The sequence below is a fragment of the Tyto alba genome, unplaced genomic scaffold, assembly GCF_018691265.1.
Source record: "Tyto alba isolate M040663 unplaced genomic scaffold, T.alba_DEE_v4.0 Super-Scaffold_3, whole genome shotgun sequence".
NCBI classification, from domain to species: Eukaryota; Metazoa; Chordata; class Aves; order Strigiformes; family Tytonidae; genus Tyto; species Tyto alba.
The window spans coordinates 4,911,154-4,923,327 of NW_024881304.1; the positions used below are offsets into that span (position 1 = coordinate 4,911,154).

At 33.1% G+C, this 12,174-nt stretch overlaps 1 protein-coding gene across 5 annotated transcripts in view; it reads left to right on the forward strand.

Moving 5' to 3' along the window:
* The window catches only part of CACNA2D3 (calcium voltage-gated channel auxiliary subunit alpha2delta 3), a 467,172-nt gene that overhangs the window by 439,760 nt on the left and 15,238 nt on the right, over nt 1–12,174 (forward strand). For 4 of the 5 annotated variants that reach the window (XM_042799689.1, XM_032984346.2, XM_032984345.2 and 1 more), the window contains 3 exons: nt 3,428–3,480; nt 5,078–5,133; nt 8,539–8,650. In XM_042799689.1, coding sequence (XP_042655623.1) covers nt 3,428–3,480; nt 5,078–5,133; nt 8,539–8,650 — 221 coding nt within the window. Of the gene's footprint in view, nt 1–3,427; nt 3,481–5,077; nt 5,134–8,538; nt 8,651–12,174 lie in introns of those variants that run through there. The other variant, XR_004405904.2, reaches the window with a different exon arrangement.

Sequence of the window (12,174 nt, forward strand, 5' to 3'; positions counted from 1 at the left end):
CATTTTCAAGTTCAAATACTTACACAGTCATTTTAAATGCTGGGCCACCATTTGTGAGGTTCTGTCAGGATGTTCTTTGCACCATATGAATCCTTCTTCTTAGGACTTTGTAAATTTGGCAATAGATTGTGCTTTGTTTGGGGGATTGGAATCATATATCCCTTTTCTGTATCTAAACACACATGCAGAAATGTAATTCAAATTAAAAACTGAGGTTTTTTTTTTTTTATGTGGAAGGACTGGTTCATAGGTAGGTCATACAAGTCAGTGATTAATACTTTTTTTTTTTCCTCAGTATTTAAAGAAGATGTCTTTTGAAGTAGAATTTTAATGCATTTAAACTGTTGTCTTGCAATCAAATCTGAAGGCAAACCTTGTCCCCCTGCAAGGCCTGTTTAGAGTCAAGCTGGGTCTTGCAAGGGCAACACTTCATTGTTGATAAATCATATATGTAGGTAATAGCCCCAAATGTATTTTATAATTATGTATATGTTTTACTGATTGCTATAATAATCTATCAGAACTGATAAATTGTTAGATAAAGTACAGGTTTGGCATATTAAAAAGGAACCATTTTTTAACAAATACATGACAGTATTAGCATGAAAAATTCTTATGTGAAGACAGCAGCAAAACATTCTAGCAATTTTACCAGTCTGTTAAATTTATCTGATAGTATTTTTAAATGAACAGGGATCTAGCTAGAAAAAATAAGTCTATACATAGTTAAACTGTTGAGTAAATATCAAAATTCTGGCAACTCCCAAATATCTACATATAGCTTAATAATCATATGCATTTTGGGATGTTTTAATTTGCATATTTACATTATGTATTTTATTTACATGATGTATGGCTTTTAAATACCTGCAGATTTGTATTTACTGAACTTACCCATCTGTTATCCTCTGAAACTTAAAAGACTGTCTTGACACAATAATAAGTACCAGGCTGTGCAGTGAGACATAAATTATCAGTGAAATAGAATGGGATGATGTGAATTACATTTGCATGAAACATTTTTAAATATATTACAAGTATTTGCAACAACCTTCCATCCGATGGCTTGGGGCTTCAGCTCAGTTTGCGTAAGCACCCAGCATGTAGAGCTAAAATATTTCTGTTTTACAAGTAGGCTTTCATTCAAGAGATTTTCACTATTCCAATTTTTGTCCAGGCTGCGTTTATGGAGAAAAAATGCGCAACTCTTGTGGGATACACTGAGACATGGCAAGCATGCTCTTTATTTTTTAAAGATAGACAAAGTCTTCTTTAAACTTCAAGTGAGATTTTGTGATATTCAACATGAAAGATGGGCAGAGCTTTGGTTATTTTATTATTTTCCTGTTGATTCAGTCACTTCTAATAACCATGACAGCACAGAAAGTATAAAGAGAACTTGTATTAAAAACAGGTAGGGATTGATTCTTCAAAAGTATTTTTTTTTTTCCAATTTTTATGCCCAGTTTTGTACCTAGAGATCAGGTTACTAGGCAGTATTCAGTACAGTTTCTACATGAGCAAAACATTTGTTAACAAATGTTTATCCTTCTTTTTGAGAATTATGGTTTTACAAATACAAGAATGGATATAGGGACAAGACTGAGACTCTTTAAAAAGTTCATATTTTAAACAGCATAGCAGAGGAGCATAGTCATCAAAGACTGTATGACTACTAAAGGATCTATCACAACATTCTGCCAAAATCGTGGAAAACAGGTGTCAGGGCTGGACCCCTCTTTAGATCATAGTTTTTTGGGCTGTAGAATTAAACCAATAAATTAACGATGGACTAGATTTATAGATCAGCTGATCCATTTCTTTACCAATATAGATTGCTTCTTAAAAGATATCCAGATACTTTTTTTTTAACATATTTTCTTGTTTTAATTTGTTCAAGTCCTAGGCAACTCTCCATAGAACCACTTTGTTCCAAATATGTCAGTGCCATAGAGTCACCCAGTTCAATTCCTTTGGATCTCAATGATGGTTTAGATACATAGAATAAAACTCCTTCAGTTTTTGCTGCAGTTTTTGAAGGAACAGTCTTTGAGTGGAAAAAGATGTCTTAGTAAAATCACATTTCATGAGAATGCATTTATATCAGTGTAATGAAATGTTTTTCCACTGAAATTTCACAACAAATAATTTTCCACATTTTCTATTCAATTTTCTGTTATTGAAATTTTTTTCAGACATATTGATTTTTTTTAAATCTTCTTTTAGTTCTCATATTAAAATAGTTTTAGAATACGTAATATTTGTACATTATATATGCATTATTCATAAGTAATAATAAGCATTTTACAGTAAATCATTTGGCATTATGAAAACAAAACTATGCAACTGTTAATTACTTGAGCATGAAATATCAGATTTTCTTATTTGGAATTAAAATAAATAAGATGTCCCACGGCTGAAATTCTGTTTTCATCTCTAGGAAAGACTTAGAGCTTTTTATATTTTTATATTTTCCTATAAGACACTAGTTCATTGGTTTTGTGAGGTATTAGCCCTACGCAAAGACACTCTGTGGCCTCTGAAAACTTTAAATGGCCAGTTATTCCTGTTCAAAATGTCACTGCTTCAGTAAGGTGCTGATTCAGGACAGTTAAGCATGATTTTAGATATCTGAGTAGTAATCTTAAAGTCAATATGACTTCTTACGTGTGCTAAAGTACTTGTTGATGTGGAATCTAAAAAGTCTGCAAAATTTTATGCAACTTGGAAACCCTAACACAAATGAGTGAGACAAGAATAGATTCCAAATTTCTGGAAACTGACTTTTCTGCCTGAGATTCTTTTATAAAAGGATAATCCTATTGATATTCTTTTCAAAAATAAAATATGCAAAATGTAGTATAAGTACTGTAAGCGCAGAATTTTCAAAGTATTTGCTGTATTTGTTATGATCCATCAAAAATTGAGGGAGGAGGGAATAATCTTAAAAACAAATTAAAGTGCTTACATTGGACCTTCAGTATGACACAGATAACTTCATTTAGGTAAATTCAAACTTCAGAAGATTTTCACAGCCTAATTAGACTGAGGTAATGAATAACAATTTACATTATTGAGAGGGAAGCCTGTGAATTGCAGCCTAAGCTCCAGAGCTGTTACTCCAGCAATAGCCTGGGAAACAGGAACCCCTAGAGGTTAAAGATTTAAGAATCATTGGCAAAACTTTCATTTTCCGACTGATAATCTGTGTATTTGACCAAACACATTAAAAGGAAATAAAAGGAAATTTAATTACTATGTATTTTAATATTTAATATGATAATATTTTTCTTCATAAAAAAAGTTATTGTCCTTTTTCTCACCCATTCATCTGAATATCCATAACATTGTCTTTACATGAAAAATTCAGTTAAGATATAAATACTGCATGTTTTACCTTTTTATTAAATGAGTTGCTTCTCTTCAGCCTTATAATGCCTTCTTTGCTGCAGTAAAATGGATTATGACTGAGCTTGTCTTGTAAGTAAATTTTATCAAGAACTTAATGAGTATTTGTATGAATTACTGAATATTTATACTTTTGAACACTTAAGGAATATTTGTACTTTTTGCCTTTTACATACACTGTGCTGCTTTTATTATATGATTTTAAATATAGTAATATTTGATAATTTTTTGCTTTCTAATTTTACATTGTTAAAATCTGAGCAAATTTTGGCTATATGAATGCACAGTTGCACTTTTATTACATTATTCACAGTCTTCACTTATATCTGTATGTCTTTGCTTAGTAAATCTAGCAGATTGCAATATACAAACCAAAATTATTATTGTGGTTACTGTTAAATTTTACATAAATGTCTGGCTGTTTGTAATGCTGCTTGGGTGGGTTGTTGTCAATATAGCAAACTGTTATAGTGATTCACTGTATTGTTTGTCACTTCATGAATTCCTGTAAGATGGACCACTACAGTATAAGCTAGATAAAGTGTACTCTGGATGTTGCTGAATTTTTTAACCTTGCTTAATTCTTCTAACATTTCCAGTTAATGCATAATGAGCATTGCCTTTAAGAGAGATTGCCTAGGAAATCATGGAGAAATACCGTATGGAGAGGAGTAATCCTTAAACTGTGTCTCATGTCATTAACCTATATGATTTATTATTGTCCTTATCAGAGAGCAGTGTTGCAGATATAAGTGAATTTTATCTTATTGAAATAGAACGAATTTTTTCTTGTAGTAATTTTGTTTTAATTGTAAATTGTGTGAGTTTTCATCAAAGTTTGGAATAAGAATTAAGAAGAATTAACTGAATGACTATTGCCAGGGGGCAGAGGTTGATCTTGAATGGAGCTTTCAGAGTAAATATCAGAGAAAGAAATCATGTTAAAATGAGACTCTGATACTAGCATATAACAATTTCAAAAATTTCAAGAAACTTTCTGTGTTTATAAGTGTCGTAGTTTCATATCCATATGATAAACTGGATGCTGGTTTCATATTCCTTACACTTACAAAAGCTGATAGACTGATACTTTTCAGTACATTCTTCAAAATAAATTGCAGTATATTTTAGTGGGAAAATGCATTCTGTACATGTCTAATTAGAGTTGATTAGACACTGGTTGATCAGTCTTTTCTGCTCCTAGACATAAAATAGTTTTATTATTTTAGTTCCAGAATTAATATAATAAAGTATTTTATGTATACTCCTGTACTGTAGCCAGGACAGTTATAAACATTTGGCATTTTACTAGACAGTCAAAATACCTGCATAATGAAAAAATAATATGCAACAATGTTCCAACAGTAAAAATACTGTATGCTGCCATGCATTGACACTTCAAATAAGATCAACAATTTAAATTAATAATAAGTAAATAAATGATTTATTGCTGGAGTTAATTCTGGAATAAATTCTCAGTGGTAAAATACAACCCATTGAAAATATAAGAATATCAGTAGTTGATAATTCCAGAGTTATTCTAGTAACATGAATTGCGGTTCTGTGTTAGCTTTTATTTAAAATAGAATTAATGGTATGAAACTACTGACACTTCAGTGTTTTGAAAGCATTCTGTTGGATAATACGAAAACTCTAATAATTTCTCTAGGTTCCTTGTGGAATTTAATCTGTGCAGTTGGTGGCACTCTGATCTAACAGCAAAAGGTAAGTGCATTTTTTTTTTTTTTCCTGGCCATAAAGGCAGAAATGTCTAGATTAAATTGGATTTTTGAAAGTCAAATGTGCATAAAATGTTTTAGATTAAATAATAGATGTCTGATAACAATAGTTTCTCTCCCATGTTAACATCCTCTTCTTTGTTAGTGTTTCCCAAAACACATGAGAATTAAGATCCTCTGTGATTAACCACAAAGTGCTTGTGTGTACTCTAGGAATACAGTACACTACTGTAATGGAAAAGTTAAAATAGTAGATAATTATTAAATATGTTTTTTTTTAAAAATTTTCTTTCTTTCCAAAACAGTCTTTGTGAATAAAGCAATTACATTAGCCTTTTTCTGCTTATACTACATTTTTTTTTTTTCAGTGCTGCTGTAATACGTAGGGGATTTATTGTGCTGGAAAATGCCATTTTACCAAAAGTCCACAGAAACATGGTCATCTCAATATAATTTTGTATGAAAATAATTCATAAACCTTAACATAGTAAATTCTATGCTTTTACTTTATAACAAGACTGGTTAAAACTATTTTTTTTTATCATTCCATTCAAAATAGACCTTTAAAAGTAATAAAATCTAGCTGAATTAAAATTTCATTTACTCATAATAAGTTTTTTAAAAATGTGGAGGCTTCATTTGAGATAATGGTATTTTAAGTTCCCATAAGAACTGGAAGTTTTCAATGTCAATTGTCTCATATTTTAGCAGACTTTTTATGGCATTTCAGAAGTGTTGCACAAAAGTAAATATGATAAGAGCCTTCTGGAAATTTAGGTGCATGAACTTAGCATAGCCTTTCCCATACTGATGTAAACTCTGCACTGAATTGCAGCACTGAAGCCAATTTTTCTGATACATAAACAATGAGCCCAATGTAGATTGGATGCACATATACAAATAGAGCTTATGAGAACCAGCCAGACACTATTTGCTTGTGGGACTACTCCATAATCAGCAGTGCCTAAACAGGTCTTCTAAAAGTCAAGACTAACTTTCCAATGATTTCCGTAACCATGATGACAAATGTCTCTTACACTGATGGCTGTGAAGGGCAGTAGGGTTTGCTGTGCAAAACTGTTCCTTATATATGAAGAGGAATGGCAAGTCTTAGTCCTTGGTCTTTGCAGAACAGTGCAGAGCAGCCAGTGTAGGAAACCGGTAACTTTTTTTAATGTTTTTTTTCAAGTGTACTGTACAAATATGCCTTAATATGGCATGAAACATCCAATGGCACTTGTGTTGTATGTTAGGGAAAATATCCTTTAAAGACAGCATCCTTCTTCATCTCATGAAAATGAGTGTCTGTTTTGTATTTTAAGCATGTTCTAACTACAGAAGACAGGCATTAATAACTTGCAACATTTCTTTTCTTACAACTATCGTTACAGCACTTGAACGCACAAGTGTGATTGAGGGATTTTCATTCATGTTTTAGTTGAAAATGGAGTTTTAGCTACACAATTCACTTGCTCCATTTCTTTGATGAGTAACAGTATTGAAAATACCCCCTTGTCATGCTCATTGGAATGTCATTTTTATGGTACTGCTTGCCCAGTTCAAATTTGGTTAGGTAGCACATGACAGTTGTTTGGAAACCAGCATGTGTTAGTACAGCAAATGCAAGAGAGATTTCACAAGAGAGAAGTCATAAGAAGGGAAAAGCATGTGCTTAGCAATGTTCTTCTGTAGATGTTATGTTACCACTAAGAGTTCTAATAATTTTGAATGCACTTTGTTAAATTAAAACTAATGAACTTGCACATTTTTTTTACTTACCAGTGCTTAACAGAGCTCAGAAAAAAAAATCTATTCCTCTAATGGGGAAATTGCTTCCTGCTCAAATTGTAACATTAATAGAGCATCACATATTACAAAGATCCTAGAGGGTCCCCACACACCTGCCAATTTACCAAACCATAATATGAAAAATACTTCTGCACAAGATTTTGTCATTTCAATCACATTTGTAAATGAGAGAATAAACTGATGCCCTAAACCATGGGCAACCCCATCATCTGTACTCTTACAAGGTGCTGGAAATCTGACACTCATGGATCTTTGGCGGTCTCTTTGTTACACAAGCTATGTGTTGATATAAGTGAGAATAGACCCAAAATACAGATGATAAATTTCAGTCATTCTTGGCAACTGATAAGGAGAACAGAAGAGAAAGGGAGATGGCACAGTCGATCTAGTCAGACAATTTTTTTAAAAAATGCTAAATTGTTAAATGTATCACAACCATACTGAAAACAACGGAAATAACAAAACATATCTGACCACCTTTAGTACTTCCCTTGAGATCTGTACATTTGCGGAAATATTTTTTTAACTGCATACAGAAATTACGAATAGTTCAGAAATTCATGTCCTAGTGTGTGATTGCAAATGCAGTTTTGGTCATTGCCCTGTCACTATGTAGCAGATACACCACTGGCTCTGAAATGGATTATCTTGAATGGAAGATCTGTTGAGTCCAAGAGACTGTTTAGTGTAATCTGTTTTTGTGGTACCTCGTCTTGTTTTCTCACTTAGCAATTAGTTTAAGATAGGCTTAACATTTGTGCTGATGTACAAGTGTATCTCTGTGTTAAGGAAGAATGAAGGGGTATGGAGGAAAAAGAAAGGGAATAAGGGAGAAACACTATCCAACAGATAAATGTGTGAAGGTTAGAAGAGCTGCCTTCTGTTCCCAGATTTGCTGCTGTCCTGTAGTTTGACCTTGAACCAGTCTTCTGGTACCTCAATTTCCCAATCTTTAAAATGTAAACAGTGACACTTTCTTTTCCCTGGCACTGCAAGGGATTCAGATTAAAAGTGTTAAGGAGTCTTAATTGCTAGTATTTTGGGAAGCAGATAACAAGCATTGATTCTGGGGAAAGTAACACTTCTGCCCCCCCACCTGCAGATTTATTCTAACTGATGAAAGTCTTCAAAGATTCCCAAGTTGTAAACCAAAAAAGTGTTTTGGCTTCAGTAAAATGTACCATAATTTAGATATCAGATAAATGTAAACCCCCATACATAACAGTTAGTGATGCACAGCATCACTGAAATAAAAATGACAGTAAGTCCATATTGAATCTACGGAGAAAGGAAAAAAGCTTGTTCATAAATGTAAAGTAGGTTGGCAATGTCTAAACCGTGAATAACTACTTTAACAGTTATGTCTTACAAAATCACAGTCCATGGATAAGCTTTTTTTTTTTTTTTTTTTTTAATTGAAAAAATAGTGCTATGCACTGCCTAGGAAATCTCACAGGGTGGCAGAAGTTGAGTAACATTTCCGTTCTCTGTGAGCTCTGTAATACAGCATCTCATGTTGTTCAGAATTTTGTGTGCTGTTCTTCCCATGTTAACATCAAGATATTTTTTCCTGTGCCTATAGCGCAGAGATTGAAACAAACCCTAGAGCCCTGTGATACTGAATATCCAGCTTTTGTTTCCGAACGCACTATAAAGGAGACCATGGGGAATATTGCTTGCGATGACTGTTTCAAGTAAGCCCTTTCAATTTTTTTTTATACAACTGTTTGTGACAAAGCAATAAAACTGAATTATTCAAGGTTATGTTGAAGAAAGTACAAGTCTGTTATGTTTTATCCTGTATAATGACCTCTGTCAGGGTGTCATTTCTCTTATTACAGGGGTCATTTTAAAGTTTGATACTCTTAAAGCAGTGCCTATTATTTTCTATCAAAAATGTAAAACCAGTAGAGGCTTATGCTAATTTCAAAGAATAGTGAATGTTTTATGACTTTTCCTGGATACGGGCAGCACTATAGAGGCATATTATGTAAACATTTAGATACAGAAAGGTTAGTGCAGTTAGCTCTCCTATACAGGGGTGAAAGCCTGCTGGATAGGTTAGAAGTTCCCTTGTGGTACAGTGAGATCAAGTTGTTTTACTTGAATACCAAACAGTGTTTCCTTCTTGGAATTGTTAGGCTGAAAGAGTAGGAGAAGATTAAATCTATTCTCCAAACTTTCAGTGCTGGGAAGCTGAGTTAATAGTAACAAATCTCACGTCAGTACTGCAACCTTGTCAGTTCTACCAGTGCTACTGTAAAGTTGTCACTCATAGGGTTAAAAGAAGAGAAGGAGGTCAGTCTAGCTTTTCTTCTTCACTCTGAAAATGTTTTTCTCTACTTTTAGTGCCTATGTGCAGTGATATTTTTACTGTAGTTATGGTACATTTAATTGAAGAACTGTGTAGGTATTGTTTATGCAAATTTCTGTACTTCAGTAAGTTTCTTAATTGGATTTCCTTTAAGCTGAGATGTCATGATCACAAATGAGATTAATATTTACAGTAATAATTTGTCTATAAATAGAAATGTCAGGAAGAATTTATAAGGTAAACAAAAATTGTTACAACTCTCCCTTTCCAGACTAAATTAATATGCAATTAGCAAATAAAGGTGAAAACTTCTTTTTCTCTTTGAAGTCAATAAGTGTTTCTGGACTTGCTCCTAAATTTTCTTCTCAATATCTTCATTGTTTTAAACCAGGAAATAGGAGTTAGTACACTGTAGATAAATTTTAAGTGCTAATATTCACTTTTAATTTGCTGCTGACCAACTTTTATTTATAAGAAAACTATTAATGTTTAGTATGAATAATTGTTTTTATATAGCTTTGTAGGATAGAATTATGAAAGTGCTTTGTAAATTGATCCTAGGGAACACTTCAAGTGTAACAATAGGTCCCACTGCCTGAAAAGTACAAACTCAACAAAATGAAGCTGTGATTTTTCCACTTGACATATCAAATACAATGTATGTTACACTGCTATGAGTGCTTCGTGCCAGCTTTGTAGAATTCAAGCAGCCTTATTTTGTGATCATTTAGCAGAAGATTCCTGAGAAGTTGTACAACAAATTATCAAACATCCCTGGAAGTGTTCAAGGCCAGGTTGGAGGGGGCTTTGAGCAACCTGGTCTAGTGAAAGGTGTCCCTGCCCATGGCAGGAGGTTTGGAATTAGATGGTCTTCAAGGTCGCTTCCAACCCAAACCATTCTCTGCTTCTATGATTCTGTTTAAATATTGCAAATAGACATGATTCCATTAAAAGAAGATTAATTTAACAAGACCAGGTTTTCTCAAAGGAATGCAGATTTCAGTCTGTCTTCTTAGGTAACTTCAGGTCAAAGGAAATAACTTTCAAAAATAACACAATTCTGCAATACTTGGAGAGCACTGAGTTGGAAACTGAGTTTAGTGAAAATTATAGTATTTCAAAAATAATGTGCTAAGATCTTTTTCATAGAAAAACATTTTGTGTTCCACAGTGGAACAAAAAAATAAAAGAAAACCCTGTAAGTTGCAAACTGATCTCAAGGCACCCATTATTTTTCTCCACAAGCAATGGTAAAACCTAAAGAAATAATCCAGAAGAACTATTAGATTCTCATGGGAAATTTCTTCGTTATACCGTTTACCCACTGTCATTAACAATCTACAAATTGCATCTAAGATTGCAGACTGCATTGGATTCCAAATATTTTTGTTATAACCCAGGACACTTTTCCCGCAGAACAGCTAAGGAATTTGACCCAAAGTCCTTTCTAGACCTACATCTTCTGACCCAGTTTTCTGTTTTATGGCCTCAGTACCAATAAATATTTTTACAAGCAAGTGTATTTCTTAGTACTTGTAATTTAAGAATGATGGGCTCAATCAGTCAAAATTAGTGTTCAACCTTATATACAGTGAGTCTTGAACTGTGCTCAGTGGTCAATCTGCTTGGCATCTGTTGCATACTAGTCTCTCAATTCAGGTCTCTTTGAGTCAGTGGGATTATTTTCTGTGTCCTCTTTGGATCATGTTATAGATTAATCTGTCTGTGGTATATGCTTGCAAATCTTGATTATAAATATAAAGAGATATTTACAAATATCAGCTGAATATACACTCACTCTAATATTGCAAACCTATTGGGAAGACACAGGAAAAGTCAATACATTGGGAACAGGTTTGCAAACAAAAGTTTTACAAAGAAGAGAGTCTGTGTCACAAGTTACTCATTCAAGTCACTGTCTTTTCTTCCTACAGTGTCAGGCACTACTATAGAGCCCTTGTCTGAAAAAGGAGACTGAAAGCAGTCTGTTAGTAGAAGTAAAAATGATGACTGATGTTAATTGAAACCATATAATATTACTTAGATAAGACATTTTGGAGGACAAACACTGTGTTATTGCTAACAAAGTCACAGTCATAGTCAACAAGGTCACATAGACTGAGCCTCTGACTCGCACTTCTTCCGTCATGGGTGTGCTGTTACTGATCTTACAGAAATACTCTGCACTTCACAGTTACCAAAGGGAACAGTTACCAACAGTAGTTATGAAAACTAAGCCTTGTTCTTATGTTTCCAATCATAATTTTTAATCACTGGTGCTTGGATTTAAATTGAAGTGTCCTCAACAATAAATCACACAGTAGAAAGGACTACATGCTAATTACTTCATAAATAGCTGGCTCACCTTTTCAACCATCTCTGAAAACTTAATCAATAGAAGGGCATCTATCCACTTATGCGGACTTTGAGTCAGGCCCTAAATGTATATAGACATATAAAATACACTCTCTGTATATAAACTTATCTCTTACTAGCAAAAAATAAATGCTACTTAGGGATAATTTGCAATGTTTAAAAACGATTTTCAAAAATATAGGTTTTATTAAGAAAGCAGGAGCCTAAAAGAAAATAAGAATTAACATAAGAATGTCATTAGGGCCAGGGTTTGGCTGTCCCACCCCATAATTTGCTGTTATTTGATATCCCAATGATTATTAAATTAATCTGTTATTTAAACAGCAATCAAAAACAAGTCAACCCACATTTTCTAAGCACTGTCAACAAGAGAGGAAAAACTGGGATTTTTTAAAAATCTGAAATGCTTTCATATTTTCCAGTGAGATATTCCCTTTTATAGCAAAAAAAAAAAAAAAAATTTAAAAAAAGCATTACTTCTGAAAACTCAGATGATAGACTGCTGAATGTTCTATGGGAGCTTTTGTA